Here is a 28,000-nt window from a genome sequence, read left to right on the forward strand (position 1 = left end):
ATGCACGTCAGAAATAAGGGTTGCTCCTAATAGGCATCTGAGGGCAGTTAAATGCCAATGTATTAAGAAAATATGATAAATATTCAGGGCTGGGACAAAATGCAAACAAGTAACAACATATAAATAAATGCAAGCATAAAAATATTAAATGAATAAATAACATACTAAATGTTATATACATATATATATATATATTTTTTATTTTTATTTTTATTTTTTCCAGTTTTGGCACTTTTGGCACTCCATACCATCAGAGTAATGTCTCTCTATTGAGTGCAACAGTTTGTGTACTTACGGTTCATGCAGCTGATTTTCGGGATATCCCATCGTCCATTTCCACGACAACGGATAGTTGGGACATGTCTCTGAATAAAGCCTATACGGCACTGGTACCTCACCAGCGAGTTGATCTCATACCGTTCACGTGTCTTCCCAAAGGAACGTGCATTCTCTACCACAGGAGGCTGACTACAGGCCACTGTAAACCAGATGAGACAAAGGCATTTGATAAGGAATTTTACAGGAACTATGGGTTTGCATTTTTACCGAAAGAAAATTTTAAAAAAGTGGATTTTTTTGTTTCTTTGTTTTTTACCTGTGCCCTTCTTGCAGGTGAAAGTGAGGTGGTAGTTGCAAGGAACATCATTCCACTGACCATCCTCATGCCATATCATCACCACACAGTCCTCGCCAGCAGAGAAGAAGCTGTCAGGCTGGTTGGGCCTCCAGTTTTCATATTGCTAAAATAAGCAGGCAACAGAGTAAAACATTACTGTTATTAAACTACATTCTAAGCCTAACAGCTTTGCTTTTTTATGAGTAAAATAGACACTATTTACAGACATTATCTATAGACATTCCTGTTGAAGGGTCACTGCAGCAGTAGCTCTTCATATTTGATTTGGCAGATTTTTATACCAAATTTCCTTCCTGACACAAGCCAAAAGGGAATAGCGTCTCCTCCCAAGATTGAACTGAGCATTTTTTGCTTGTTAGGGCAATGTGTATACCAATAGGCACTTGTACGGTAAAGGTTACCAAATCACTACAAATATTGTGCCTGCTACATATCTCGCTAGCAAAAAGTGAAGCCAAAATCCTTTTCTTTTTCCTTTTCCTTTTCATCATTGCAATTCTAATTACTGTCCACAAGAGGGAGAAAGTGTATCTTTATGTAGGCCAATTCTGAGCAAACCAGACTCAAAAGGCAAAAACGAAAGGTTTATAAAATGGGCTCATAAACTTTGTCCAGAGAAGAACCATCTGCATTATCCTGCTGTAAATGTCACAGTAACCTACTATTTACACAAAAATAAGAGTAGCTTGGATTTTATAGTCAGGGGTGTCAGTCTACACCCCTGATTCAGTATCGCATACTTGGCATGACTGGTATCCCGTGTAACAACTAATGTGTCTTTCACACTACAGAGTTTTGGGATAACGGACACCCATTAGTATGTGATGTCTTTTCATCATTAGCCGACATGTCAAGCGTTACGATTATACATCTCCAGGAACAAAATTCCACAACAGCACATGTACATTCATACATTAATACAGCATACACACAGCTGCAATGCTGCGAGGCATTCGAGCTGGCATCGGTGCTACCTGCAGTCTTTCAGCACATTCTAGGTTCAAAAGCTTTCTTCAAAGCTGTGACAGACCCCCACCCCCCTCACCCCACCAATCATGCCTTGAGGCTCCGCTGCTCTCTCATTATGGTTAACAAACATGCTCTGACTTCCTGCTCAGCTTGCTTCAGGTTAACAAATGGCTGACCCATCAACTCCTCAGCAGGTCTGCATCCTCCTCAGAACATTCAAACAAACTTTGATCACCCACACCTAAACACACATCCGAAGATTTTCCAGCCTGTGTGTTTCAATTCTCTATAGTAATTATTTAATCACTGGTCTTTTCTTTTGTCGTTGTAAATAGTTCACAGTTATTTAAAATCAGTCTTATTTATTACATTTAGGTCCACTGGAGGTGACCACCCACACAGACCCCCTGGGCACCCTCAATCCAGTGTATTTTTTTTTTTTACTCATTTTACAGCTGAGCACAGGTGCTGTCCATCTGTGTGTCTGCCTGCTTTGGTGGCCTTTTTCCCTGGGTGGTTGCCTGTTGGTTGGGCCTGCTCATGAGTGTGGGGGATAAAGAGGAACCGTACCTGTCTACGCCTGACAAAGTCCCCTCTCCACTGTGTCACTCACACCTTCATCACCCCTCATTCTTTCAGCAGTGAAACAGCCTCCACAGCAGGCCTGTGCTTATCTTTTAACCCCCAGGCTGGCTCAATGCTTCCTGCCTTTCTCTGGGTCTGAAAGGGCATCTTTGAAGAACGTCAGTGTGTGCAAATCTTAAGCACACTATATATTGTACTTAGTTTCTTTTCTGTTTAGTGGTCAGCAGCTAGAAGGACTACAGCAAATATTAACTCTAACTTTTAATTAATTTATTTATTTTTGCTTTGTGGAAGCTATTTGTTTTTCTACACAGAGCTCATACTCATTAAAAGGAGTTAAAATGAAATACACCATGTTCTCCATCAGATTTATTACCACAGCGGTCACCAGGGTGTAGCGACATGAGGCGGAGGAGAATGCGTCATGAGAACGGCAATGCGACTCCCAGAAAGGAAAGACCCTCCCTAAATGACTAAATCTGTCAACAGTATTGCGCATATTTACACTGCTCCAGTGCCATGTTTGTTGAGTCGATAATATGTAAGAAAGCATCCTGTCTTACCATAGGGCGACCATCGGTCCAGCGGAAGTCGTTGTCATACATCTTATCATTCAGGCCGATCCACTGGTAGTCCTGTCCAAGACCTGCCAAGTAAAACACAACCAGTTACATTCCTCAGTTAGCCTATTTCCATTTTAGGACTGGTAAGTCAGATAAAGTGCAGGAGAAAGCCCAAGATAACGTGGACGTTTTCATTGCTCGAACCCTTATCTTGCATAGTCTCTACCCAAACATGTATTTGTTCTTGAGTTGGCTTTATGAGAGAAAATTTCCCATTAATTAGGTTTTTTTTAATTAAGTATCATCTTTATCACATTTATCAAAAGTATTATTAATTATTTACACCTGTCGTGAACTTACGGTTGACATATTGTTGCTCCTCGTGAGACAGGATGCTTGTGAGATGAGCCCCGTTGATGCGGCACTCTCTCTCTGCTGTGTCCCAGTTTTTCCTCTGAGGGAAGTACTTGTAGCAGTGGCCTTGAAACTTATGCCAGCCGTAGTCACATGTTTCTGTATCTGATAGAAGACAGAGTGAGAGGGAATGAGGTATACAGAAAATAGAAAGAGATGTGCAACAGATCAACAGACATGAAATAAACTGAGGAATAAACTTTAGCTCTTAATTCAATCCATGTATCAGTCTCACAAACTAACATTTATGGCATTATCTAATCTAGGCCTTACACAGGAGCAAACTGATCCGTCAGACCTTCTGTTGGTGTATGTGATTCTGCATGAATCAGAAATGTGATAAACTAATGTATTAGTTCAGTCATAAACAGATCAGATTTATTTCAAACTCTGAAGCTTTACTCTGTTAATGGCATGTATTTCTAAACGTATACACTTTAGTATAGAGTCTGTTTATCTGTCCCCTCTCCTTAATTCAGCCTTGAAAGTCTAATACACAAAAACATAGGTATAATCTTTCTTTAGGTTTTTGGGTTTTTTTTTTTGGCAAAACTTAGTCAGACAGCAGCTGTGTCTGAGTAGAATATCTGGGTGGGATTCACTGTTGAGTGACTAACAAAATTTAGGGTGTAGACACTGCTCAAGAGACATCAGCCAAGGCACATATTGCCCTGGTTTCAGCACACTTGGTGTAAATATATGGTGCAACTGGTAACAGTAAAATAAAATTTTCCTAAATATTCCAGATAAACTTTTTTAAGCAAGAACTCAGAGACTTGATTGTATTTTCTAGTCCAGTAAAATTGTCTTAGATGGAAATATAGTGATTTGAGATCTAGCATGTATTTACTCTGACTGGATTGAACTTGATGACAACAGGCCATATCTTTAAATACTAAGAAACTGAAATCTTTGGGAATTCAAGGGGTTTTGAAGTATGTTAGCTACAACGAGACACCAAAAAGAGACAGTAAAAAAAAAGGCTGTGGTGATGAAATAAAGATGTTGCTGATTAGTCAGCTGACGCCTGAGGACGAGACGTCGATCAGCTGTATGCAGACAGTATGATTATATTTAAGTGGCATGTCTAAATATTTTTGTGGGTCACTCAACTCAGTAATATGTTAAGTGTCTAAATACATCGTCAAATATAAGAGGCTATAATGTTAAAATTTTGTTTCTCTCTTATATGTACTTAGCACTAGCTCAATTTGGATAATTGAGACCAGCCCAGAAATAACCGATGAGTTTTATTAATGGGAAAAATAATAATAAGAAAGAATCTAGAGAGAAAAATTGTTAAATTAATTCCAAACTTACCCTCTTCACAAAACAGCCCAGCATAGCTTGGGAGACACACACATGTGAAAGAAGCCAAGCCATCGACACACGTGCCTCCATTGCGGCAAGGGTTTGATTCACACTCATCAATATCTTCATAAGAAACAGACATAATCAATAGGAGCAGATGAGCAAAACAACTTGTAGTCCCAGAAATATTACACGTTCTTTTAGCAATGCTTCATGTGAGCTTTACAAGAATTGTCCTACCTATTTCACATTGATGACCACTGAAACCAGGAGCACAGTGACAGGTATAGGTGCTGCCAATCCTCAAGCAAGAGCCTCCATTTAGACAAACATCCTCTGTGCATGAGTCAATTCCTGATGGCAAAGTAAAATAAAAGTCGAATTAAAAAGAAGTTTATTGGAGTATTCATTTTTTTTGCTCTAATTCAGTGCCAACTTAGAAGGAAACTTACCAGAAATCTCCATAGTCTCGCCAACAACAGTGTGTCCTAGATCAAATCCTCTATTAGGCGGTGTGGTTGTTTCCTCCTCTTTTATTGGTGGTTTTCCTTCAATAACTGATGGTGGTGCAGTCATGTCACTGTCCTGTTTCTGGTCTTGCTCAGAAAAGGTTGATGGTGTGGTTGATGCAATTGTACCTAGCTGATTTTGCACCTGGGCTGGTGATACTGTCTTGAATTGAGTGCTGGTTGGTATTTCAGTGTAAAGAGAGACACCTATGTCACCTTTCCCAAGCGTGACATCAACACCTTCCTTCTTTGAAGCTTCTGTAGCATTTACCTTAAATACTTTCTTAATTTCATCTGGAGATAGAGCCTGTTCTATACTGATGATCTTTGGTGCCTTTGTAGTCATCAGTTCATCAGATACATCATCAAAGCTGGAGGATGAAATCCCAGAACTTACGGAGCCACTTTCAGCCTTATCATTAGGGACAGAAGGTGACTTAGATGTTGGCGATAAGAGCTCAGAGGTGACACTCTGAACCTCATCATCACCCAGCTTAACAACACTTGCTGTAGTCATGCTGTTTTCTTGGAAGGTAGAGACTGATTTTCCACTGATCGTGGTTGATGCCGTAACCATGATAGCTTCTGCTATTACCTTTGAGTCAGGTGTTTGAACAACAGATGGTGGTGTAGAAATTAACACTGTATCGTTTTCTAGTGTTTGGTTGTTTAGGGGATCTGCTGCCACCACATAAGGATTTAGTGCTTCATAATCTGGTTGTGGATCAGTTAACGCATCATAAAATGGGTCTGAAGATCGTTGAGTCATTGCACCACTTGAGACCTGATCAACAGCTGGTTCAACTGTCCCATCTGCTATCGAAACACGGCCGTCTTCAGAAACAAAAGCAGGTGCAACTGTTGATACTGCAGTCTGGCTTGTGACATGATTAGCAAATACAGGGTGAGTTGTGGTCAGTGATATATCATGAGAAAGACCCGGGTTGGGGCGATGTGTAAGTGTAATGTCTGACTTGGCTTGTTCAAATAATTCCATGGGAGTTGTCAGTGGTTGTAGAGGAGAAAGAGTTGAGTCCAACTGAATGACAACATCTGGCTGTGATGGTGTTGAGGGGACATTTGAAGTGGGTATTGTGGTGATCATTACTGTTGTCTCTGAGATAGCTTTGCTTGTTATAGCTGCATTTTGTGACTCCTTTGGTTCTGACTCAAAGGAAGTTGATGTATTCAATGACTCAATAGATCTGGTCACAGCAGGGGGCTGTGTTGCATGGGCAGTGCTGAAGACCTCATGGGATGTCTGACCTGAGGTTTGTTCAAATGATTCTGACTCATCTGTTTGGGAGCTTGCCGGCTGAGTGGATAAAGTGCTAGTAATCATAGTCTTCTTAATGGTCGACAAACTAGGAGTGACAGAGTCAGACCCAAAGGTGCTCAATCCCATTTCACTTGAACCTGCTGTAGAAATAATAATACTTGTTCCTGTTGATATAAACCTCTCTTCACTCTTCACTGGCGTCTTGGCATAACTTGAACTGTCTTCATCAGTTGAGGTGTCTCTCTCAGTCGATACTACAGCTGGCTTCTCAGTGGTAGAAGCAAGAATGGTAAGGGCAGGTTCTGTTATCATTTTGGGTGACTGGTCTGTCATTTCTGAAGTGAAAACCAACTTTTCAGTCTCAGTGGTAGAAACTGAGGACACACCTGAGGATGGCGTCCTTTTTGTTTCAAATGAAAATGAATAAGTTGCTTCACCTGAGATCTCTAGTGATGTGTCTACAGCGCTTGACACTGCAGGAGATCTTGTGTCAGTAGCTATAGTTTCTTCTTCTTCTTCACTTGGAGGTTTTGGAGTTGTAGATTCTACTCCAACAGGCTCCACTCCTGTCCCCATATGAGATGAAGTTATAATAGCATGAGGAGATGTTTTCTGGATGTCACTGTCTGAACTACTTGAAATTTCCCCTTTCAATGTTGTGACTGTTACTGCAGTCTGGGCAGTTACAACCATAGCAGTGCTTAACTTCTCACTAGACAACACTGGGCTCACTGTGGCTGGCACATTTTTCTCAGAAGAGATGCCAGTGTGGGGAGTAGGCATGATCTCAGACCTGGCTTGCTCAGTACTAAACAGTGAAGAGGGTGTAGATGTTTTTTCAGTCATCCAAATTTCCAAAGATGATGCTGAAGGTTTCTCTGAGCTTTCTCGTGCAAAGTCATCAGAGTCACCTGAAGAGTCGTCATCAGATGTTTTACTGGTGGATTTCATTGTTCCAGGTTCAGTGGAGACTGGTGTGACAATGACTGAAGGTTTAGTGGTTTGGGTGAAAACGGATGAACTTAAGGTTTTATCAGTTATGCCGTGACTTGTAGCTGTTAGAATTACGGGTGATGCTGTCATGTATTTTTCTTTTTTAACTGTGGTGACCACATAATCTTCACTAGTCACTAAAGTGGCAGAGGTAGAGTCTGCTGTTTCCATTAAGATTTGAGAAGAAAAAGATAAGGAAGTGGAAATCTCAGTAGTGTCTCCTTGGAATTGATCAGAAATTGGTTTGGTAGTCTCAAATGATAAAACTTTGTGTGTTGTTGTAACATCATAGATTTCTCCAGAGCTTGACTGAGTGGACACTGAAGTATCTTGTGTGGCCTGCGGCAACCTTGTGACATTTACTTCACTTGATGTTTCTACCGAAGAAACGTCTTTCACAGGTGACGATTCTGAAGTGAACAAGTATTCAGAAGATGTTGAGGCTGATGATGTATCACTGGCTGAGGTTGGTGTAGGACTCAAAAATGTGTCACCAACAGTCCCTGAACCCTCTGGTTCTTGTGTAACTTCCAGCTTTTGAGTTATTGTAATTGCTGTGACACCCCCAGCTTCCTCTGTCAGAATAGTTGGATAAAATGAAGAAGAGGGAACCACAGACATCGTATCTGCATCAGTGATTGTATCATCTTTGGTAATAAGCTCTGTACTGTAGCTGTCTTCTCTCATACTATCTGTAACTCCAGAGAACAGTTTATCTTCCTGTTGTGTATCCTCGATGAATATGATAGATGTGCTGGTTGATGGTTTGGATGCATGCAGAACTATGGTGGGTGTATGTTCAGTTAGTCGAGTCTTGGCTTGGCTCCTGTCAGGAGTAATAATCTCAACTTGTTGATCTGTAACACTGTGATATATAACAGTGGGAACTGGGGCAGATATTGATGTAAATTCATCTTGTTTATGCTCACCGCTCAAGCTTTCTGTGCTGAAATCAACAACAGTGTGATTATATATTAGGGCATCAGTTGTATGGGAGGGCAGGGCTGTAGAGGGGGATTCTGTTGTGTGCTCAGCCACAGCAACCTCATCTTTCTCAGTGCTTGAAAGGGGATGATCTGTTGCTGGAGTAATTTTACTTTCCTGTGAGAAAACCCTGTTATCAGAGGTTGGTGTTACTGTTGCAAAACCCTTGGTTTCACCTGCTGTTTCTGAAAATGTGGCAGTCTCCATCACTGAAGGCTTTAGGGTGAACTCCACAGTGGTTTGGTTGCCAGAACTCTCTACCTCTGTCAAAGTAAAATCTGGTTTTGGTGTTGATTTTTTACTTGTGATTGCATATTCTGTTGTTGTGTATGACTTCTCTGTGGTGTAGAGAGAAGCTGCCGGTGCAGTAGATTTCGGAACATCAGCTGTTCCACTTTCATTAAGTCTTTTTGCTGTGCTTGTTGGTTTCTCTGTGCTGAAAATGGAATGGCCTGTACTCTCTGTGCTAGTAACAGATGTACTTTCATGAGTTGCTCCTGTTATTCTTGGTTTGGTTGTGGGTAGAACTGATAATCCTGTGTCTTTTACTGTAATAAGCACATCAGTGGTATGGCCACCTGGGCCACTATCTTCTGGAAACACTGAATTTGTAACCGCTGAGGAAATTGTACTATCCAAAACTCCAGAACTCTCCCTTTCAGGTACTCTTGTGGAGGATGACCCACTTGAGTCATCACCTGACCACTCATCTTGATCGGTGACTCCACTGCCCTGATCAGAAGTGTAAATCTCAGGGCTCGTCATGCTTGGAGATTGAGTTGGTGATATAAATTCTTTGGTTACCTGTGTACTAGACTGAGGTGAAAATGCAACACCGACCATGTCAGATGTGCTCTGAGTCTCATCTGTTTCTGTCTCATCAGTTTGCACTTTAAATTCCTTGTATGGTTTTGTAGCAGTTTCAATTAATATCCCTTCACCAGATCCATCTTGACTTGATTCCAAATCAAAGTCTTGAGGGAAGCTGCCAGAGTTGTCCATGTCATTGTAGGCAGAGGTCATCATTGGGGTAATACTGGGTATTGCCATTGGCCGAAAAGTTTTGAGTGTATAGGGACTAGATGTAGAAGTTGTAAATTCTCTATCACTTGAGTGCTCTTCCCCAGTGAATACAGGTGTGTTTGATGGATTAAATGTTGTTACTGCTAGGGTTGCTGATTCCACAGAGGACTGTTCAGGTGCTGTTTCATCTGTGTATGTTGATGTGTAATCTCCTGAGAAGTCTGGGTCGGGTAAATGACCTGCTTCTGACTCAAACTGAGTAGTGGCAGAAATCAGAGGAGCATCTGTAGACTCCCCTGTCATGAACTCATGAGGTGAAATCATTGTACTGTGAGTCAAAGTTTTCAGGCTTTCAACTGTTGCTGTAAAGGATGTGTGTGTTCTTTGAGAGTCACTGAAAGTAGTTGATGGTGCTGATGTTGATGTCGTAGTCATGAAGTCAAAAGCAACAGTGTTCCTTGTTGTTACCATCTCTGTTGTTTCAGTTGAAGTTGTATCTGAGGAAGAAGATAAGGTAAACATGTCTACAGTTTGGTCAGTTAATGTAAAGGGTTCAGGAGATAACACTGTGTTGTCAGTAAAGGGGGAAAGCAAGGTTTTCTCTGGGTGACTAATTAATGGAATCTCAAGTTCTGCGACTGGACTTGTTGTTAGTGCCATTGAGGTGAGCGATGAAAAAGATGGAGGAAGTGCATTGACAAAGGCTGGTATATGAGTTATCTCATCATGTGAGCTCAACTCTTCAGTAAGGGAATTAATTTCATCTCTTGCAATTGTAGAATAGTATTTGTCTGTTCCAGATGAAATTTCAGCTGTATGGTCAGTGCTGTGAAGGGACGAAGATAAAGTGAAAGATATTTTGGGAGTGTGAATAGTATCAAAATTCTTAACATCAGTACTTGGTGAGGTGGGTGAACCATCCATGACATCGATGAAAGTAGGAGTGCTTTCTCGAGGACTGTCAAGATCTGGTTTAGTTATTGAAGTATCACTTGAAAGCACTGTTGTTGTTATGATGCTTGAGACTTCAGGGAAAACAGTAGTGCTGTCTCCAGAAAAATCTTCATCTGTGGCACTCAGGAAGGATGTTGTTTCTGACTTCATTGTTGACGGACTGACAGAAGCAAACGACTCCATTACGGTAGGTTGACTGCTTTCACTTTCAACCTCACCATCTGGAACACTGGTGAAGGATGGTACTTTAGTCTCATCTGTATCAACATGTTGTGTTACTGCAAGTGATAGCGGTATTGACTCCACAGTGCTGGATACAGATGGAGATACGTCACTGAAAACAGAGGTTGCATTCAATATATCTGTGGTGTCATCACTTGAAAGTTCTACATCCATTGGAGTTGTGTCCGAATAGGTCATTGTCTTATCAGTCAAAGGAGAAACAGAAGTCTTTTCTGTCTGATCTGAGAGAGCACTGGAGTAAACGTCAGCTGGAGTTGCTGTTGACTTCTCCGTTGTGAACTTTGTGGAAGTTGTGGGAAGTGCAGTGAGATTTCTGATCATTTCAGGTGTCTGATCTCCTGAGCCCTCTTCTGTTGATGTCAAAAAAGAACTTTCCTCTGGTGTTAATGAATATTCATCGAACTTGCTTGTGGTGACAGATTTTTCCGTACCAGATGACACTGATATTGGCTTCTGAGTACTGAAGACAGATGAGGATGAAGTAAAAGCACCTTTTGAAGTATCACTTGAAAGCACTGTTGTTGTTATGATGCTTGAGAATTCAGGGAAAACAGTAGTGCTGTCTCCAGAAAAATCTTCATCTGTGGCACTCAGGAAGGATGTCGTTTCTGACTTCATTGTTGACGGACTGACAGAAGCAAACGATTCCATTATGGTAGGTTGACTGCTTTCACTTTCAACCTCACCATCTGGAACACTGGTAAGGGATGGTACCTTAGTCTCATCTGTATCAACATGTTGTGTTACTGCAAGTGATAGCGGTATTGATTCCACAGTGCTGGATACAGATGGAGATACTCCAATGAAAACAGAGGTTGCATTCAATATATCTGTGGTGTCATCACTTGAAAGTTCTACATCCATTGGAGTTGTGTCCGAATAGGTTATTGTCTTATCAGTCAAAGGAGAAACAGAAGTCTTTTCTGTCTGATCTGAGAGAGCACTGGAGTAAACGTCAGCTGGAGTTGCTGTTGACTTCTCCGTGGTGAACTTTGTGGAAGTTGTGGGAAGTGAAGTGAGATTTCTGATCATTTCAGGCGTCTGATCTCCTGAGCCCTCTTCTGTTGATGTCAAAAAAGAACTTTCCTCTGGTGTTAATGAATATTCATCGAACTTGCTTGTGGTGACAGATTTTTCCGTACCAGATGACACTGATATTGGCTTCTGAGTACTGAAGACAGATGAGGATGAAGTAAAAGCACCTTTTGAAGTATCATTTGAAAGCACTGTTGTTGTTATGATGCTTGAGACTTCAGGGAAAACAGTAGTGCTGTCTCCAGAAAAATCTGCATCTGTGGCACTCAGGAAGGATGTCGTTTCTGACTTCATTGTTGACGGACTGACAGAAGCAAACGATTCCATTACGGTAGGTTGACTGCTTTCACTTTCAACCTCACCATCTGGAACACTGGTAAGGGATGGTACTTTAGTCTCATCTGTATCAACATGTTGTGTTACTGCAAGTGATTGCGGTATTGATTCCAAAGTGCTGGATACAGATGGAGATACGTCACTGAAAACAGAGGTTGCATTCAATATATCTGTGGTGTCATCACTTGAAAGTTCTACATCCATTGGAGTTGTGTCCGAATAGGTTATTGTCTTATCAGTCAAAGGAGAAACAGAAGTCTTTTCTGTCTGATCTGAGAGAGCACTGGAGTAAACGTCAGCTGGAGTTGCTGTTGACTTCTCTGTGGTAAACTTTGTGGAAGCTGTGGGAAGTGCAGTGAGATTTCTGATCATTTCAGGCGTCTGATCTCCTGAGCCCTCTTCTGTTGATGTCAAAAAAGAACTTTCCTCTGGTGTTAATAAATATTCATCGAACTTGCTTGTGGTGTCAGATTTTTCCGTACCAGATGACACTGATATTGGCTTCTGAGTACTGAAGACAGATGAGGATGAAGTAAAAGCACCTTTTGAAGTATCACTTGAAAGCACTTTTGTTGTTATTATGATGCTTGAGACTTCAGGGAAAACAGTAGTGCTGTCTCCAGAAAAATCTTCATCTGTGGAACTTAGGAAGGATGTAGTTTCTGACTTCATTGTTGACGGACTGACAGAAGCAAACGACTCCATTACGGTAGGTTGACTGCTTTCACTTTCCACCTCACCATCTGGAACACTGGTAAGGGATGGTACTTTAGTCTCATCTGTATCAACATGTTGTGTTACTGCAAGTGATAGCGGTATTGACTCCACAGTGCTGGATACAGATGGGGATACGTCACTGAAAACAGAGGTTGCATTCAATATATCTGTGGTGTCATCACTTGAAAGTTCTACATCCATTGGAGTTGTGTCCGAATAGGTTATTGTCTTATCAGTCAAAGGAGAAACAGAAGTCTTTTCTGTCTGATCTGAGAGAGCACTGGAGTAAACGTCAGCTGGAGTTGCTGTTGACTTCTCCGTGGTGAACTTTGTGGAAGCTGTGGGAAGTGAAGTGAGATTTCTGATCATTTCAGGCGTCTGATCTCCTGAGCCCTCTTCTGTTGATGTCAAAAAAGAACTTTCCTCTGGTGTTAATGAATATTCATCGAACTTGCTTGTGGTGACAGATTTTTCCGTACCAGATGACACTGATATTGGCTTCTGAGTACTGAAGACAGATGAGGATGAAGTAAAAGCACCTTTTGAAGTATCACTTGAAAGCACTGTTGTTGTTATGATGCTTGAGACTTCAGGGAAAACAGTAGTGCTGTCTCCAGAAAAATCTGCATCTGTGGCACTCAGGAAGGATGTCGTTTCTGACTTCATTGTTGACGGACTGACAGAAGCAAACGATTCCATTACGGTAGGTTGACTGCTTTCACTTTCAACCTCACCATCTGGAACACTGGTGAAGGATGTCACTTTAGTCTCATCTGTATCAACATGTTGTGTTACTGAAAGTGATAGCGGTATTGACTCCACAGTGCTGGATACAGATTGGGATACGTCACTGAAAACAGAGGTTGCATTCAATATATCTGTGGTGTCATCACTTGAAAGTTCTACATCCATTGGAGTTGTGTCCAAATAGGTCATTGTCTTATCAGTCAAAGGAGAAACAGAAGTCTTTTCTGTCTGATCTGAGAGAGCACTGGAGTAAACGTCAGCTGGAGTTGCTGTTGACTTCTCCGTGGTGAACTTTGAGAACGTTGTGGGAAGTGAAGTGAGATTTCTGATCATTTCAGGTGTCTGATCTCCTGAGCCCTCTTCTGTTGATGTCAAAAAAGAACTTTCCTCTGGTGTTAATGAATATTCATCGAACTTGCTTGTGGTGTCAGATTTTTCCGTACCAGATGACACTGATATTGGCTTCTGAGTACTGAAGACAGATGAGGATGAAGTAAAAGCACCTTTTGAAGTATCACTTGAAAGCACTTTTGTTGTTATTATGATGCTTGAGACTTCAGGGAAAACAGTAGTGCTGTCTCCAGAAAAATCTTCATCTGTGGAACTTAGGAAGGATGTAGTTTCTGACTTCATTGTTGACGGACTGACAGAAGCAAACGACTCCATTACGGTAGGTTGACTGCTTTCACTTTCCACCTCACCATCTGGAACACTGGTAAGGGATGGTACTTTAGTCTCATCTGTATCAACATGTTGTGTTACTGCAAGTGATAGCGGTATTGACTCCACAGTGCTGGATACAGATGGGGATACGTCACTGAAAACAGAGGTTGCATTCAATATATCTGTGGTGTCATCACTTGAAAGTTCTACATCCATTGGAGTTGTGTCCGAATAGGTTATTGTCTTATCAGTCAAAGGAGAAACAGAAGTCTTTTCTGTCTGATCTGAGAGAGCACTGGAGTAAACGTCAGCTGGAGTTGCTGTTGACTTCTCTGTGGTGAACTTTGTGGAAGCTGTGGGAAGTGCAGTGAGATTTCTGATCATTTCAGGTGTCTGATCTCCTGAGCCCTCTTCTGTTGATGTCAAAAAAGAACTTTCCTCTGGTGTTAATAAATATTCATCGAACTTGCTTGTGGTGTCAGATTTTTCCGTACCAGATGACACTGATACTGGCTTCTGAGTACTGAAGACAGATGAGGATGAAGTAAAAGCACCTTTTGAAGTATCACTTGAAAGCACTGTTGTTGTTATGATGCTTGAGACTTCAGGGAAAACAGTAGTGCTGTCTCCAGAAAAATCTGCATCTGTGGCACTCAGGAAGGATGTCGTTTCTGACTTCATTGTTGACGGACTGACAGAAGCAAACGATTCCATTACGGTAGGTTGACTGCTTTCACTTTCAACCTCACCATCTGGAACACTGGTGAAGGATGTCACTTTAGTCTCATCTGTATCAACATGTTGTGTTACTGAAAGTGATAGCGGTATTGATTCCAAAGTGCTGGATACAGATGGAGATACGTCACTGAAAACAGAGGTTGCATTCAATATATCTGTGGTGTCATCACTTGAAAGTTCTACATCCATTGGAGTTGTGTCCGAATAGGTTATTGTCTTATCAGTCAAAGGAGAAACAGAAGTCTTTTCTGTCTGATCTGAGAGAGCACTGGAGTAAACGTCAGCTGGAGTTGCTGTTGACTTCTCTGTGGTAAACTTTGTGGAAGCTGTGGGAAGTGCAGTGAGATTTCTGATCATTTCAGGCGTCTGATCTCCTGAGCCCTCTTCTGTTGATGTCAAAAAAGAACTTTCCTCTGGTGTTAATGAATATTCATCGAACTTGCTTGTGGTGTCAGATTTTTCCGTACCAGATGACACTGATATTGGCTTCTGAGTACTGAAGACAGATGAGGATGAAGTAAAAGCACCTTTTGAAGTATCACTTGAAAGCACTGTTGTTGTTATGATGCTTGAGACTTCAGGGAAAACAGTAGTGCTGTCTCCAGAAAAATCTGCATCTGTGGCACTCAGGAAGGATGTCGTTTCTGACTTCATTGTTGACGGACTGACAGAAGCAAACGACTCCATTACGGTAGGTTGACTGCTTTCACTTTCCACCTCACCATCTGAAACACTGGTAAGGGATGGTACTTTAGTCTCATCTGTATCAACATGTTGTGTTACTGCAAGTGATAGCGGTATTGACTCCACAGTGCTGGATACAGATGGGGATACGTCACTGAAAACAGAGGTTGCATTCAATATATCTGTGGTGTCATCACTTGAAAGTTCAACATCCATTGAAGTTGTGTCCGAATAGGTCATTGTCTTATCAGTCAAAGGAGAAACAGAAGTCTTTTCTGTCTGATCTGAGAGAGCACTGGAGTAAACGTCAGCTGGAGTTGCTGTTGACTTCTCTGTGGTGAACTTTGTGGAAGCTGTGGGAAGTGCAGTGAGATTTCTGATCATTTCAGGTGTCTGATCTCCTGAGCCCTCTTCTGTTGATGTCATAAATGAACTTTCCTCTGGTGTAAATGAATATTCATCGAACTTGCTTGTGGTGTCAGATTTTTCCGTACCAGATGACACTGATATTGGCTTCTGAGTATTGAAGACAGATGAGGATGAAGTAAAAGCACCTTTTGAAGTATCACTTGAAAGCACTGTTGTTGTTGTTATGATGCTTGAGACATCAGGGAAAACAGTAGTGCTGTCTCCCGAAAAATCTTCATCTGTGGCACTCAGGAAGGATGTTGTTTCTGACTTGATTGTTGACGGACTGACAGAAGCAAACGACTCAATTACGTTAGGTTGACTGCTTTCACTTTCAACCTCACCATCTGGAACACTGGTAAGGGATGGTACTTTAGTCTCATCTGTATCAACATGTTGTGTTACTGCAAGTGATAGCAGTTTTGATTCCACAGTGCTGGATACAGATGGTGATACATCACTGAAAACAGAGGTTGCATTCAATATATCTGTGGTGTCATCACTTGAAAGTTCTACATCCATTGGAGTTGTATCCGAATAGGTCATTGTCTTATCAGTCAAAGGAGAAACAGAAGTCTTTTCTGTCTGATCTGAGAGAGCACTGGAGTAAACGTCAGCTGGAGTTGCTGTTGACTCCTCTGTGGTTAACATTGTGGAAGTTGTGGGAAGTGCAGTGAGATTTCTGATCATTTCAGGTGTCTGATCTCCTGAGCCCTCTTCTGTTGATGTCAAAAAAGAACTTTCCTCTGGTGTTAATGAATATTCATCGAACTTGTTTGTGGTGACAGATTTTTCCGTACCAGATGACACTGATATTGGCTTCTGAGTACTGAAGACAGATGAGGATGAAGTAAAAGCACCTTTTGAAGTATCACTTGAAAGCACTGTTGTTGTTATGATGCTTGAGACTTCAGGGAAAACAATAGTGCTGTCTCCAGAAAAATCTGCATCTGTGGCACTCAGGAAGGATGTAATTTCTGACTTCATTGTTGACGGACTGACAGAAGCAAACGACTCCATTACGGTAGGTTGACTGCTTTCACGTTCCACCTCACCATCTGGAACACTGGTAAGGGATGGTACTTTAGTCTCATCTGTATCAACATGTTGTGTTACTGCAAGTGATATCGGTATTGACTCCACAGTGCTGGATAAAGATGGAGAGACGTCACTGAAAACAGAGGTTGCATTCAATATATCTGTGGTGTCATCACTTGAAAGTTCTACATCCATTGGAGTTGTGTCCGAATAGGTCATTGTCTTATCAGTCAAAGGAGAAACAGAAGTCTTTTCTGTCTGATCTGAGAGAGCACTGGAGTAAACGTCAGCTGGAGTTGCTGTTGACTCCTCTGTGGTTAACATTGTGGAAGTTGTGGGAAGTGCAGTGAGATTTCTGATCATTTCAGGTGTCTGATCTCCTGAGCCCTCTTCTGTTGATGTCAAAAAAGAACTTTCCTCTGGTGTTAATGAATATTCATCGAACTTGGTTGTGGTGACAGATTTTTCCGTACCAGATGACACTGATATTGTCTTCTGAGTACTGAAGACAGATGAGGATGAAGTAAAAGCACCTTTTGAAGTATCACTTGAAAGCACTGTTGTTGTTATGATGCTTGAGACTTCAGGGAAAACAGTAGTGCTGTCTCCAGAAAAATCTTCATCTGTGGAACTCAGGAAGGATGTCGTTTCTGACTTCATTGTTGACGGACTGACAGAAGCAAACGATTCCATTACGGTAGGTTGACTGCTTTCACTTTCAACCTCACCATCTGGAACACTGGTGAAGGATGTCACTTTAGTCTCATCTGTATCAACATGTTGTGTTACTGAAAGTGATAGCGGTATTGACTCCACAGTGCTGGATACAGATTGGGATACGTCACTGAAAACAGAGGTTGCATTCAATATATCTGTGGTGTCATCACTTGAAAGTTCTACATCCATTGGAGTTGTGTCCAAATAGGTCATTGTCTTATCAGTCAAAGGAGAAACAGAAGTCTTTTCTGTCTGATCTGAGAGAGCACTGGAGTAAACGTCAGCTGGAGTTGCTGTTGACTTCTCCGTGGTGAACTTTGAAAACGTTGTGGGAAGTGCAGTGAGATTTCTGATCATTTCAGGTGTCTGATCTCCTGAGCCCTCTTCTGTTGATGTCAAAAAAGAACTTTCCTCTGGTGTTAATGAATATTCATCGAACGTGCTTGTGGTGACAGATTTTTCCGTACCAGATGACACTGATATTGGCTTCTGAGTACTGAAGACAGATGAGGATGAAGTAAAAGCACCTTTTGAAGTATCACTTGAAAGCACTGTTGTTGTTATGATGCTTGAGACTTCAGGGAAAACAGTAGTGCTGTCTCCAGAAAAATCTTCATCTGTGGCACTCAGGAAGGATGTCATTTCTGACTTCATTGTTGACGGACTGACAGAAGCAAACAATTCCATTACGGTAGGTTGACTGCTTTCACTTTCAACCTCACCATCTGGAACACTGGTAAGGGATGGTACTTTAGTCTCATCTGTATCAACATGTTGTGTTACTGCAAGTGATAGCGGTATTGATTCCAAAGTGCTGGATACAGATGGAGATACGTCACTGAAAACAGAGGTTGCATTCAATATATCTGTGGTGTCATCACTTGAAAGTTCTACATCCATTGGAGTTGTGTCCGAATAGGTTATTGTCTTATCAGTCAAAGGAGAAACAGAAGTCTTTTCTGTCTGATCTGAGAGAGCACTGGAGTAAACGTCAGCTGGAGTTGCTGTTGACTTCTCTGTGGTGAACTTTGTGGAAGTTGTGGGAAGTGCAGTGAGATTTCTGATCATTTCAGGTGTCTGATCTCCTGAGCCCTCTTCTGTTGATGTCAAAAAAGAACTTTCCTCTGGTGTTAATGAATATTCATCGAACTTGCTTGTGGTGACAGATTTTTCCGTACCAGATGACACTGATATTGTCTTCTGAGTACTGAAGACAGATGAGGATGAAGTAAAAGCACCTTTTGAAGTATCACTTGAAAGCACTGTTGTTGTTATGATGCTTGAGACTTCAGGGAAAACAGTAGTGCTGTCTCCAGAAAAATCTTCATCTGTGGCACTCAGGAAGGATGTCGTTTCTGACTTCATTGTTGACGGACTGACAGAAGCAAACGATTCCATTACGGTAAGTTGACTGCTTTCACTTTCAACCTCACCATCTGGAACACTGGTAAGGGATGGTACTTTAGTCTCATCTGTATCAACATGTTGTGTTACTGCAAGTGATAGCGGTATTGACTCCACAGTGCTGGATACAGATTGGGATACGTCACTGAAAACAGAGGTTTCATTCAATATATCTGTGGTGTCATCACTTGAAAGTTCTACATCCATTGGAGTTGTGTCCGAATAGGTCATTGTCTTATCAGTCAAAGGAGAAACAGAAGTCTTTTCTGTCTGATCTGAGAGAGCACTGGAGTAAACGTCAGCTCGAGTTGCTGTTGACTCCTGTGTGGTTAACATTGTGGAAGTTGTGGGAAGTGCAGTGAGATTTCTGATCATTTCAGGTGTCTGATCTCCTGAGCCCTCTTCTGTTGTTGTCAAAAAAGAACTTTCCTCTGGTGTTAATAAATATTCATCGAACTTGTTTGTGGTGACAGATTTTTCCATACCAGATGACACTGATATTGGCTTCTGAGTACTGAAGACAGATGAGGATGAAGTAAAAGCACCTTTTGAAGTATCACTTGAAAGCACTGTTGTTGTTATGATGCTTGAGACTTCAGGGAAAACAGTAGTGCTGTCTCCAGAAAAATCTTTATCTGTGGCACTCAGGAAGGATGTCGTTTCTGACTTCATTGTTGACGGACTGACAGAAGCAAACGGCTCCATTACGGTAGGTTGACTGCTTTCACGTTCCACCTCACCATCTGGAACACTGGTAAGGGATGGTACTTTAGTCTCATCTGTATCAACATGTTGTGTTACTGCAAGTGATAGCGGTATTGACTCCACAGTGCTGGATAAAGATGGAGAGACGTCACTGAAAACAGAGGTTGCATTCAATATATCTGTGGTGTCATCACTTGAAAGTTCTACATCCATTGGAGTTGTGTCCGAATAGGTCGTTGTCTTATCAGTCAAAGGAGAAACAGAAGTCTTTTCTGTCTGATCTGAGAGAGCACTGGAGTAAACGTCAGCTGGAGTTGCTGTTGACTCCTCTGTTGTTAACATTGTGGAAGTTGTGGGAAGTGCAGTGAGATTTCTGATCATTTCAGGCGTCTGATCTCCTGAGCCCTCTTCTGTTGATGTCAAAAAAGAACTTTCTTCTGGTGTTAATGAATATTCATCGAACTTGCTTGTGGTGACAGATTTTTCCGCACCAGATGACACCGATATTGGCTTCTGAGTACTGAAGACAGATGAGGATGAAGTAAAAGCACCTTTTGAAGTATCACTTGAAAGCACTGTTGTTGTTATGATGCTTGAGACTTCAGGGAAAACAGTAGTGCTGTCTCCAGAAAAATCTTTATCTGTGGCACTCAGGAAGGATGTCGTTTCTGACTTCATTGTTGACGGACTGACAGAAGCAAACGACTCCATTACGGTAGGTTGACTGCTTTCACTTTCAACCTCACCATCTGGAACGCTGGTAAGGGATGGTACTTTAGTCTCATCTGTATCAACATGTTGTGTTACTGCAAGTGATAGCGGTATTGATTCCACAGTGCTGGATACAGATGGAGATACGTCACTGAAAACAGAGGTTGCATTCAATATATCTGTGGTGTCATCACTTGAAAGTTCTACATCCATTGAAGTTGTGTCCGAATAGGTCGTTGTCTTATCAGTCAAAGGAGGAACAGAAGTCTTTTCTGTCTGATCTGAGAGAGCACTGGAGTAAACGTCAGCTGGAGTTGCTGTTGACATCTCTGTGGTGAAAATTGAGGAAGTTGTGGGAAGTGCAGTGAGATTTCTGAAAGATTCAGGCGTCTGATCTCCTGAGCCCTCTTCTGTTGATGTCAAAAAAGAACTTTCCTCTGGTGTTAATGAATATTCATCGAACTTGCTTGTGGTGTCAGATTTTTCCGTACCAGATGACACTGATATTGGCTTCTGAGTACTGAAGACAGATGAGGATGAAGTAAAAGCACCTTTTGAAGTATCACTTGAAAGCACTGTTGTTGTTATGATGCTTGAGACTTCAGGGAAAACAGTAGTGCTGTGTCCAGAAAAATCTGCATCTGTGGCACTCAGGAAGGATGTCGTTTCTGACTTCATTGTTGACGGACTGACAGAAGCAAACGACTCCATTACGGTAGGTTGACTGCTTTCACTTTCAACCTCACCATCTGGAACACTGGTAAGGGATGGTACTTTAGTCTCATCTGTATCAACATGTTGTGTTACTGCAAGTGATAGCGGTATTGATTCCACAGTGCTGAATACAGATGGGGATACTCCACTGAAAACAGAGGTTGCATTCAATATATCTGTGGTGTCATCACTTGAAAGTTCTACATCCATTGAAGTTGTGTCCGAATAGGTCATTGTCTTATCAGTCAAAGGAGAAACAGAAGCCTTTTCTGTCTGATCTGAGAGAGCACTGGAGTAAACGTCAGCTGGAGTTGCTGTTGACTTCTCCGTGGTGAACTTTGTGGAAGCTGTGGGAAGTGCAGTGAGATTTCTGATCATTTCAGGTGTCTGATGTCCTGAGCCCTCTTCTGTTGATGTCAAAAAAGAACTTTCCTCTGGTGTTAATGAATATTCATCGAACTTGCTTGTGGTGTCAGATTTTTCCGTACCAGATGACACTGATATTGGCTTCTGAGTACTGAAGACAGATGAGGATGAAGTAAAAGCACCTTTTGAAGTATCACTTGAAAGCACTGTTGTTGTTATGATGCTTGAGACTTCAGGGAAAACAGTAGTGCTGTCTCCAGAAAAATCTTTATCTGTGGCACTCAGGAAGGATGTCGTTTCTGACTTCATTGTTGACGGACTTACATAAGCAAACGACTCCATTACGGTAGGTTGACTGCTTTCACTTTCAACCTCACCATCTGGAACACTGGTAAGGGATGGTACTTTAGTCTCATCTGTATCAACATGTTGTGTTACTGCAAGTGATAGCGGTATTGATTCCACAGTGCTGGATACAGATGGGGATACTCCACTGAAAACAGAGGTTGCATTCAATATATCTGTGGTGTCATCACTTGAAAGTTCTACATCCATTGAAGTTGTGTCCGAATAGGTCATTGTCTTATCAGTCAAAGGAGAAACAGAAGTCTTTTCTGTCTGATCTGAGAGAGCACTGGAGTAAACGTCAGCTGGAGTTGCTGTTGACTTCTCCGTTGTGAACTTTGTGGAAGCTGTGGGAAGTGCAGTGAGATTTCTGATCATTTCAGGCGTCTGATCTCCTGAGCCCTCTTCTGTTGATGTCAAAAAAGAACTTTCCTCTGGTGTTAATGAATATTCATCGAACTTGCTTGTGGTGTCAGATTTTTCCGTACCAGATGACACTGATATTGGCTTCTGAGTACTGAAGACAGATGAGGATGAAGTAAAAGCACCTTTTGAAGTATCACTTGAAAGCACTGTTGTTGTTATGATGCTTGAGACTTCAGGGAAAACAGTAGTGCTGTCTCCAGAAAAATCTTTATCTGTGGCACTCAGGAAGGATGTCGTTTCTGATTTCATTGTTGACGGACTGACAGAAGCAAACGACTCCATTACGGTAGGTTGACTGCTTTCACTTTCAACCTCACCATCTGGAACACTGGTAAGGGATGGTATTTTAGTCTCATCTGTATCAACATGTTGTGTTACTGCAAGTGATAGCGGTATTGATTCCACAGTGCTGGATACAGATGGGGATACTCCACTGAAAACAGAGGTTGCATTCAATATATCTGTGGTGTCATCACTTGAAAGTTCTACATCCATTGAAGTTGTGTCCGAATAGGTCATTGTCTTATCAGTCAAAGGAGAAACAGAAGTCTTTTCTGTCTGATCTGAGAGAGCACTCGAGTAAACGTCAGCTGGAGTTGCTGTTGACTTCTCTGTGGTTAACTTTGTGGAAGCTGTGGAAAGTGCAGTGAGATTTCTGATCATTTCAGGCGTCTTATGTCCTGAGCCCTCTTCTGTTGATGTCAAAAAAGAACTTTCCTCTGGTGTTAATGAATATTCATCGAACTTGCTTGTGGTGTCAGATTTTTCCGTACCAGATGACACTGATATTGGCTTCTGAGTACTGAAGACAGATGAGGATGAAGTAAAAGCACCTTTTGAAGTATCACTTGAAAGCACTGTTGTTGTTATGATGCTTGAGACTTCAGGGAAAACAGTAGTGCTGTCTCCAGAAAAATCTTTATCTGTGGCACTCAGGAAGGATGTCGTTTCTGACTTCATTGTTGACGGACTGACAGAAGCAAACGACTCCATTACGGTAGGTTGACTGCTTTCACTTTCAACCTCACCATCTGGAACACTGGTAAGGGATGGTATTTTAGTCTCATCTGTATCAACATGTTGTGTTACTGCAAGTGATAGCGGTATTGATTCCACAGTGCTGGATAGAGATGGGGATACTCCAATGAAAACAGAGGTTGCATTCAATATATCTGTGGTGTCATCACTTGAAAGTTCTACATCCATTGGAGTTGTGTCCGAATAGGTCATTGTCTTATCAGTCAAAGGAGAAACAGAAGTCTTTTCTGTCTGATCTGAGAGAGCACTGGAGTAAACGTCAGCTGGAGTTGCTGTTGACATCTCCATGGTGAACTTTGAGGAAGTTGTGGGAAGTGCAGTGAGATTTCTGATCATTTCAGGTGTCTGATCTCCTGAGCCCTCTTCTGTTGATGTCAAAAAAGAACTTTCCTCTGGTGTTAATGAATATTCATCGAACTTGTTTGTGGTGACAGATTTTTCCGTACCAGATGACACTGATATTGGCTTCTGAGTACTGAAGACAGATGAGGATGAAGTAAAAGCACCTTTTGAAGTATCACTTGAAAGCACTGTTGTTGTTATGATGCTTGAGACTTCAGGGAAAACAGTAGTGCTGTCTCCAGAAAAATCTTTATCTGTGGCACTCAGGAAGGATGTCGTTTCTGACTTCATTGTTGACGGACTGACAGAAGCAAACGACTCCATTACGGTAGGTTGACTGCTTTCACTTTCAACCTCACCATCTGGAACACTGGTAAGGGATGGTACTTTAGTCTCATCTGTATCAACATGTTGTGTTACTGCAAGTGATAGCGGTATTGATTCCACAGTGCTGGATACAGATGGGGATACTCCACTGAAAACAGAGGTTGCATTCAATATATCTGTGGTGTCATCACTTGAAAGTTCTACATCCATTGAAGTTGTGTCCGAATAGGTCATTGTCTTATCAGTCAAAGGAGAAACAGAAGTCTTTTCTGTCTGATCTGAGAGAGCACTGGAGTAAACGTCAGCTGGAGTTGCTGTTGACTTCTCCGTGGTGAACTTTGTGGAAGCTGTGGGAAGTGCAGTGAGATTTCGGATCATTTCAGGCGTCTGATGTCCTGAGCCCTCTTCTGTTGATGTCAAAAAAGAACTTTCCTCTGGTGTTAATGAATATTCATCGAACTTGCTTGTGGTGTCAGATTTTTCCGTACCAGATGACACTGATATTGGCTTCTGAGTACTGAAGACAGATGAGGATGAAGTAAAAGCACCTTTTGAAGTATCACTTGAAAGCACTGTTGTTGTTATGATGCTTGAGACTTCAGGGAAAACAGTAGTGCTGTCTCCAGAAAAATCTTTATCTGTGGCACTCAGGAAGGATGTCGTTTCTGACTTCATTGTTGACGGACTGACAGAAGCAAACGACTCCATTACGGTAGGTTGACTGCTTTCACTTTCAACCTCACCATCTGGAACACTGGTAAGGGATGGTATTTTAGTCTCATCTGTATCAACATGTTGTGTTACTGCAAGTGATAGCGGTATTGATTCCACAGTGCTGGATAGAGATGGGGATACTCCAATGAAAACAGAGGTTGCATTCAATATATCTGTGGTGTCATCACTTGAAAGTTCTACATCCATTGGAGTTGTGTCCGAATAGGTCATTGTCTTATCAGTCAAAGGAGAAACAGAAGTCTTTTCTGTCTGATCTGAGAGAGCACTGGAGTAAACGTCAGCTGGAGTTGCTGTTGACATCTCCATGGTGAACTTTGAGGAAGTTGTGGGAAGTGCAGTGAGATTTCTGATCATTTCAGGTGTCTGATCTCCTGAGCCCTCTTCTGTTGATGTCAAAAAAGAACTTTCCTCTGGTGTTAATGAATATTCATCGAACTTGCTTGTGGTGACAGATTTTTCCGTACCAGATGACACTGATATTGGCTTCTGAGTACTGAAGACAGATGAGGATGAAGTAAAAGCACCTTTTGAAGTATCACTTGAAAGCACTGTTGTTGTTATGATGCTTGAGACTTCAGGGAAAACAGTAGTGCTGTCTCCAGAAAAATCTTTATCTGTGGCACTCAGGAAGGATGTCGTTTCTGACTTCATTGTTGACGGACTGACAGAAGCAAACGACTCCATTACGGTAGGTTGACTGCTTTCACTTTCAACCTCACCATCTGGAACACTGGTAAGGGATGGTACTTTAGTCTCATCTGTATCAACATGTTGTGTTACTGCAAGTGATAGCGGTATTGATTCCACAGTGCTGGATACAGATGGGGATACTCCACTGAAAACAGAGGTTGCATTCAATATATCTGTGGTGTCATCACTTGAAAGTTCTACATCCATTGAAGTTGTGTCCGAATAGGTCATTGTCTTATCAGTCAAAGGAGAAACAGAAGTCTTTTCTGTCTGATCTGAGAGAGCACTGGAGTAAACGTCAGCTGGAGTTGCTGTTGACTTCTCCGTGGTGAACTTTGTGGAAGCTGTGGGAAGTGCAGTGAGATTTCGGATCATTTCAGGCGTCTGATGTCCTGAGCCCTCTTCTGTTGATGTCAAAAAAGAACTTTCCTCTGGTGTTAATGAATATTCATCGAACGTGCTTGTGGTGTCAGATTTTTCCGTACCAGATGACACTGATATTGGCTTCTGAGTACTGAAGACAGATGAGGATGAAGTAAAAGCACCTTTTGAAGTATCACTTGAAAGCACTGTTGTTGTTATGATGCTTGAGACTTCAGGGAAAACAGTAGTGCTGTCTCCAGAAAAATCTTTATCTGTGGCACTCAGGAAGGATGTCGTTTCTGACTTCATTGTTGACGGACTGACAGAAGCAAACGACTCCATTACGGTAGGTTGACTGCTTTCACTTTCAACCTCACCATCTGGAACACTGGTAAGGGATGGTATTTTAGTCTCATCTGTATCAACATGTTGTGTTACTGCAAGTGATAGCGGTATTGATTCCACAGTGCTGGATACAGATGGGGATACTCCACTGAAAACAGAGGTTGCATTCAATATATCTGTGGTGTCATCACTTGAAAGTTCTACATCCATTGGAGTTGTGTCCGAATAGGTCATTGTCTTATCAGTCAAAGGAGAAACAGAAGTCTTTTCTGTCTGATCTGAGAGAGCACTCGAGTAAACGTCAGCTGGAGTTGCTGTTGACTTCTCTGTGGTTAACTTTGTGGAAGCTGTGGAAAGTGCAGTGAGATTTCTGATCATTTCAGGCGTCTTATGTCCTGAGCCCTCTTCTGTTGATGTCAAAAAAGAACTTTCCTCTGGTGTTAATGAATATTCATCGAACTTGCTTGTGGTGTCAGATTTTTCCGTACCAGATGACACTGATATTGGCTTCTGAGTACTGAAGACAGATGAGGATGAAGTAAAAGCACCTTTTGAAGTATCACTTGAAAGCACTGTTGTTGTTATGATGCTTGAGACTTCAGGGAAAACAGTAGTGCTGTCTCCAGAAAAATCTTTATCTGTGGCACTCAGGAAGGATGTCGTTTCTGACTTCATTGTTGACGGACTGACAGAAGCAAACGACTCCATTACGGTAGGTTGACTGCTTTCACTTTCAACCTCACCATCTGGAACACTGGTAAGGGATGGTATTTTAGTCTCATCTGTATCAACATGTTGTGTTACTGCAAGTGATAGCGGTATTGATTCCACAGTGCTGGATACAGATGGGGATACTCCAATGAAAACAGAGGTTGCATTCAATATATCTGTGGTGTCATCACTTGAAAGTTCTACATCCATTGGAGTTGTGTCCGAATAGGTCATTGTCTTATCAGTCAAAGGAGAAACAGAAGTCTTTTCTGTCTGATCTGAGAGAGCACTGGAGTAAACGTCAGCTGGAGTTGCTGTTGACATCTCCATGGTGAACTTTGAGGAAGTTGTGGGAAGTGCAGTGAGATTTCTGATCATTTCAGGTGTCTGATCTCCTGAGCCCTCTTCTGTTGATGTCAAAAAAGAACTTTCCTCTGGTGTTAATGAATATTCATCGAACTTGCTTGTGGTGACAGATTTTTCCGTACCAGATGACACTGATATTGACTTCTGAGTACTGAAGACAGATGAGGATGAAGTAAAAGCACCTTTTGAAGTATCACTTGAAAGCACTGTTGTTGTTATGATGCTTGAGACTTCAGGGAAAACAGTAGTGCTGTCTCCAGAAAAATCTTTATCTGTGGCACTCAGGAAGGATGTCGTTTCTGACTTCATTGTTGACGGACTGACAGAAGCAAACGACTCCATTACGGTAGGTTGACTGCTTTCACTTTCAACCTCACCATCTGGAACACTGGTAAGGGATGGTACTTTAGTCTCATCTGTATCAACATGTTGTGTTACTGCAAGTGATAGCGGTATTGATTCCACAGTGCTGGATACAGATGGGGATACTCCACTGAAAACAGAGGTTGCATTCAATATATCTGTGGTGTCATCACTTGAAAGTTCTACATCCATTGAAGTTGTGTCCGAATAGGTCATTGTCTTATCAGTCAAAGGAGAAACAGAAGTCTTTTCTGTCTGATCTGAGAGAGCACTGGAGTAAACGTCAGCTGGAGTTGCTGTTGACTTCTCCGTGGTGAACTTTGTGGAAGCTGTGGGAAGTGCAGTGAGATTTCGGATCATTTCAGGCGTCTGATGTCCTGAGCCCTCTTCTGTTGATGTCAAAAAAGAACTTTCCTCTGGTGTTAATGAATATTCATCGAACGTGCTTGTGGTGTCAGATTTTTCCGTACCAGATGACACTGATATTGGCTTCTGAGTACTG

At 41.8% G+C, this 28,000-nt stretch overlaps 1 protein-coding gene across 1 annotated transcript in view; it reads right to left on the reverse strand.

Annotated features, from left to right (window-relative positions):
* The window catches only part of vcana (versican a), a 48,070-nt gene that overhangs the window by 2,227 nt on the left and 17,843 nt on the right, over nt 1-28,000 (reverse strand). The window contains exons 9-17 of the mRNA XM_087849071.1: nt 19,687-27,987; nt 13,996-18,975; nt 4,932-13,281; nt 4,720-4,833; nt 4,489-4,602; nt 3,115-3,273; nt 2,755-2,837; nt 596-740; nt 296-478 (exon numbers count right to left, since the gene is read on the reverse strand). Coding sequence (XP_087705197.1) covers nt 296-478; nt 596-740; nt 2,755-2,837; nt 3,115-3,273; nt 4,489-4,602; nt 4,720-4,833; nt 4,932-13,281; nt 13,996-18,975; nt 19,687-27,987 — 22,429 coding nt within the window. The remainder of the gene's footprint in view (nt 1-295; nt 479-595; nt 741-2,754; nt 2,838-3,114; nt 3,274-4,488; nt 4,603-4,719; nt 4,834-4,931; nt 13,282-13,995; nt 18,976-19,686; nt 27,988-28,000) is intronic.

The sequence above is a fragment of the Neolamprologus brichardi genome, chromosome 12 (genome assembly GCF_056152115.1).
Source record: "Neolamprologus brichardi isolate AB-2024 chromosome 12, ASM5615211v1, whole genome shotgun sequence".
Taxonomy (NCBI): domain Eukaryota; kingdom Metazoa; phylum Chordata; class Actinopteri; order Cichliformes; family Cichlidae; genus Neolamprologus; species Neolamprologus brichardi.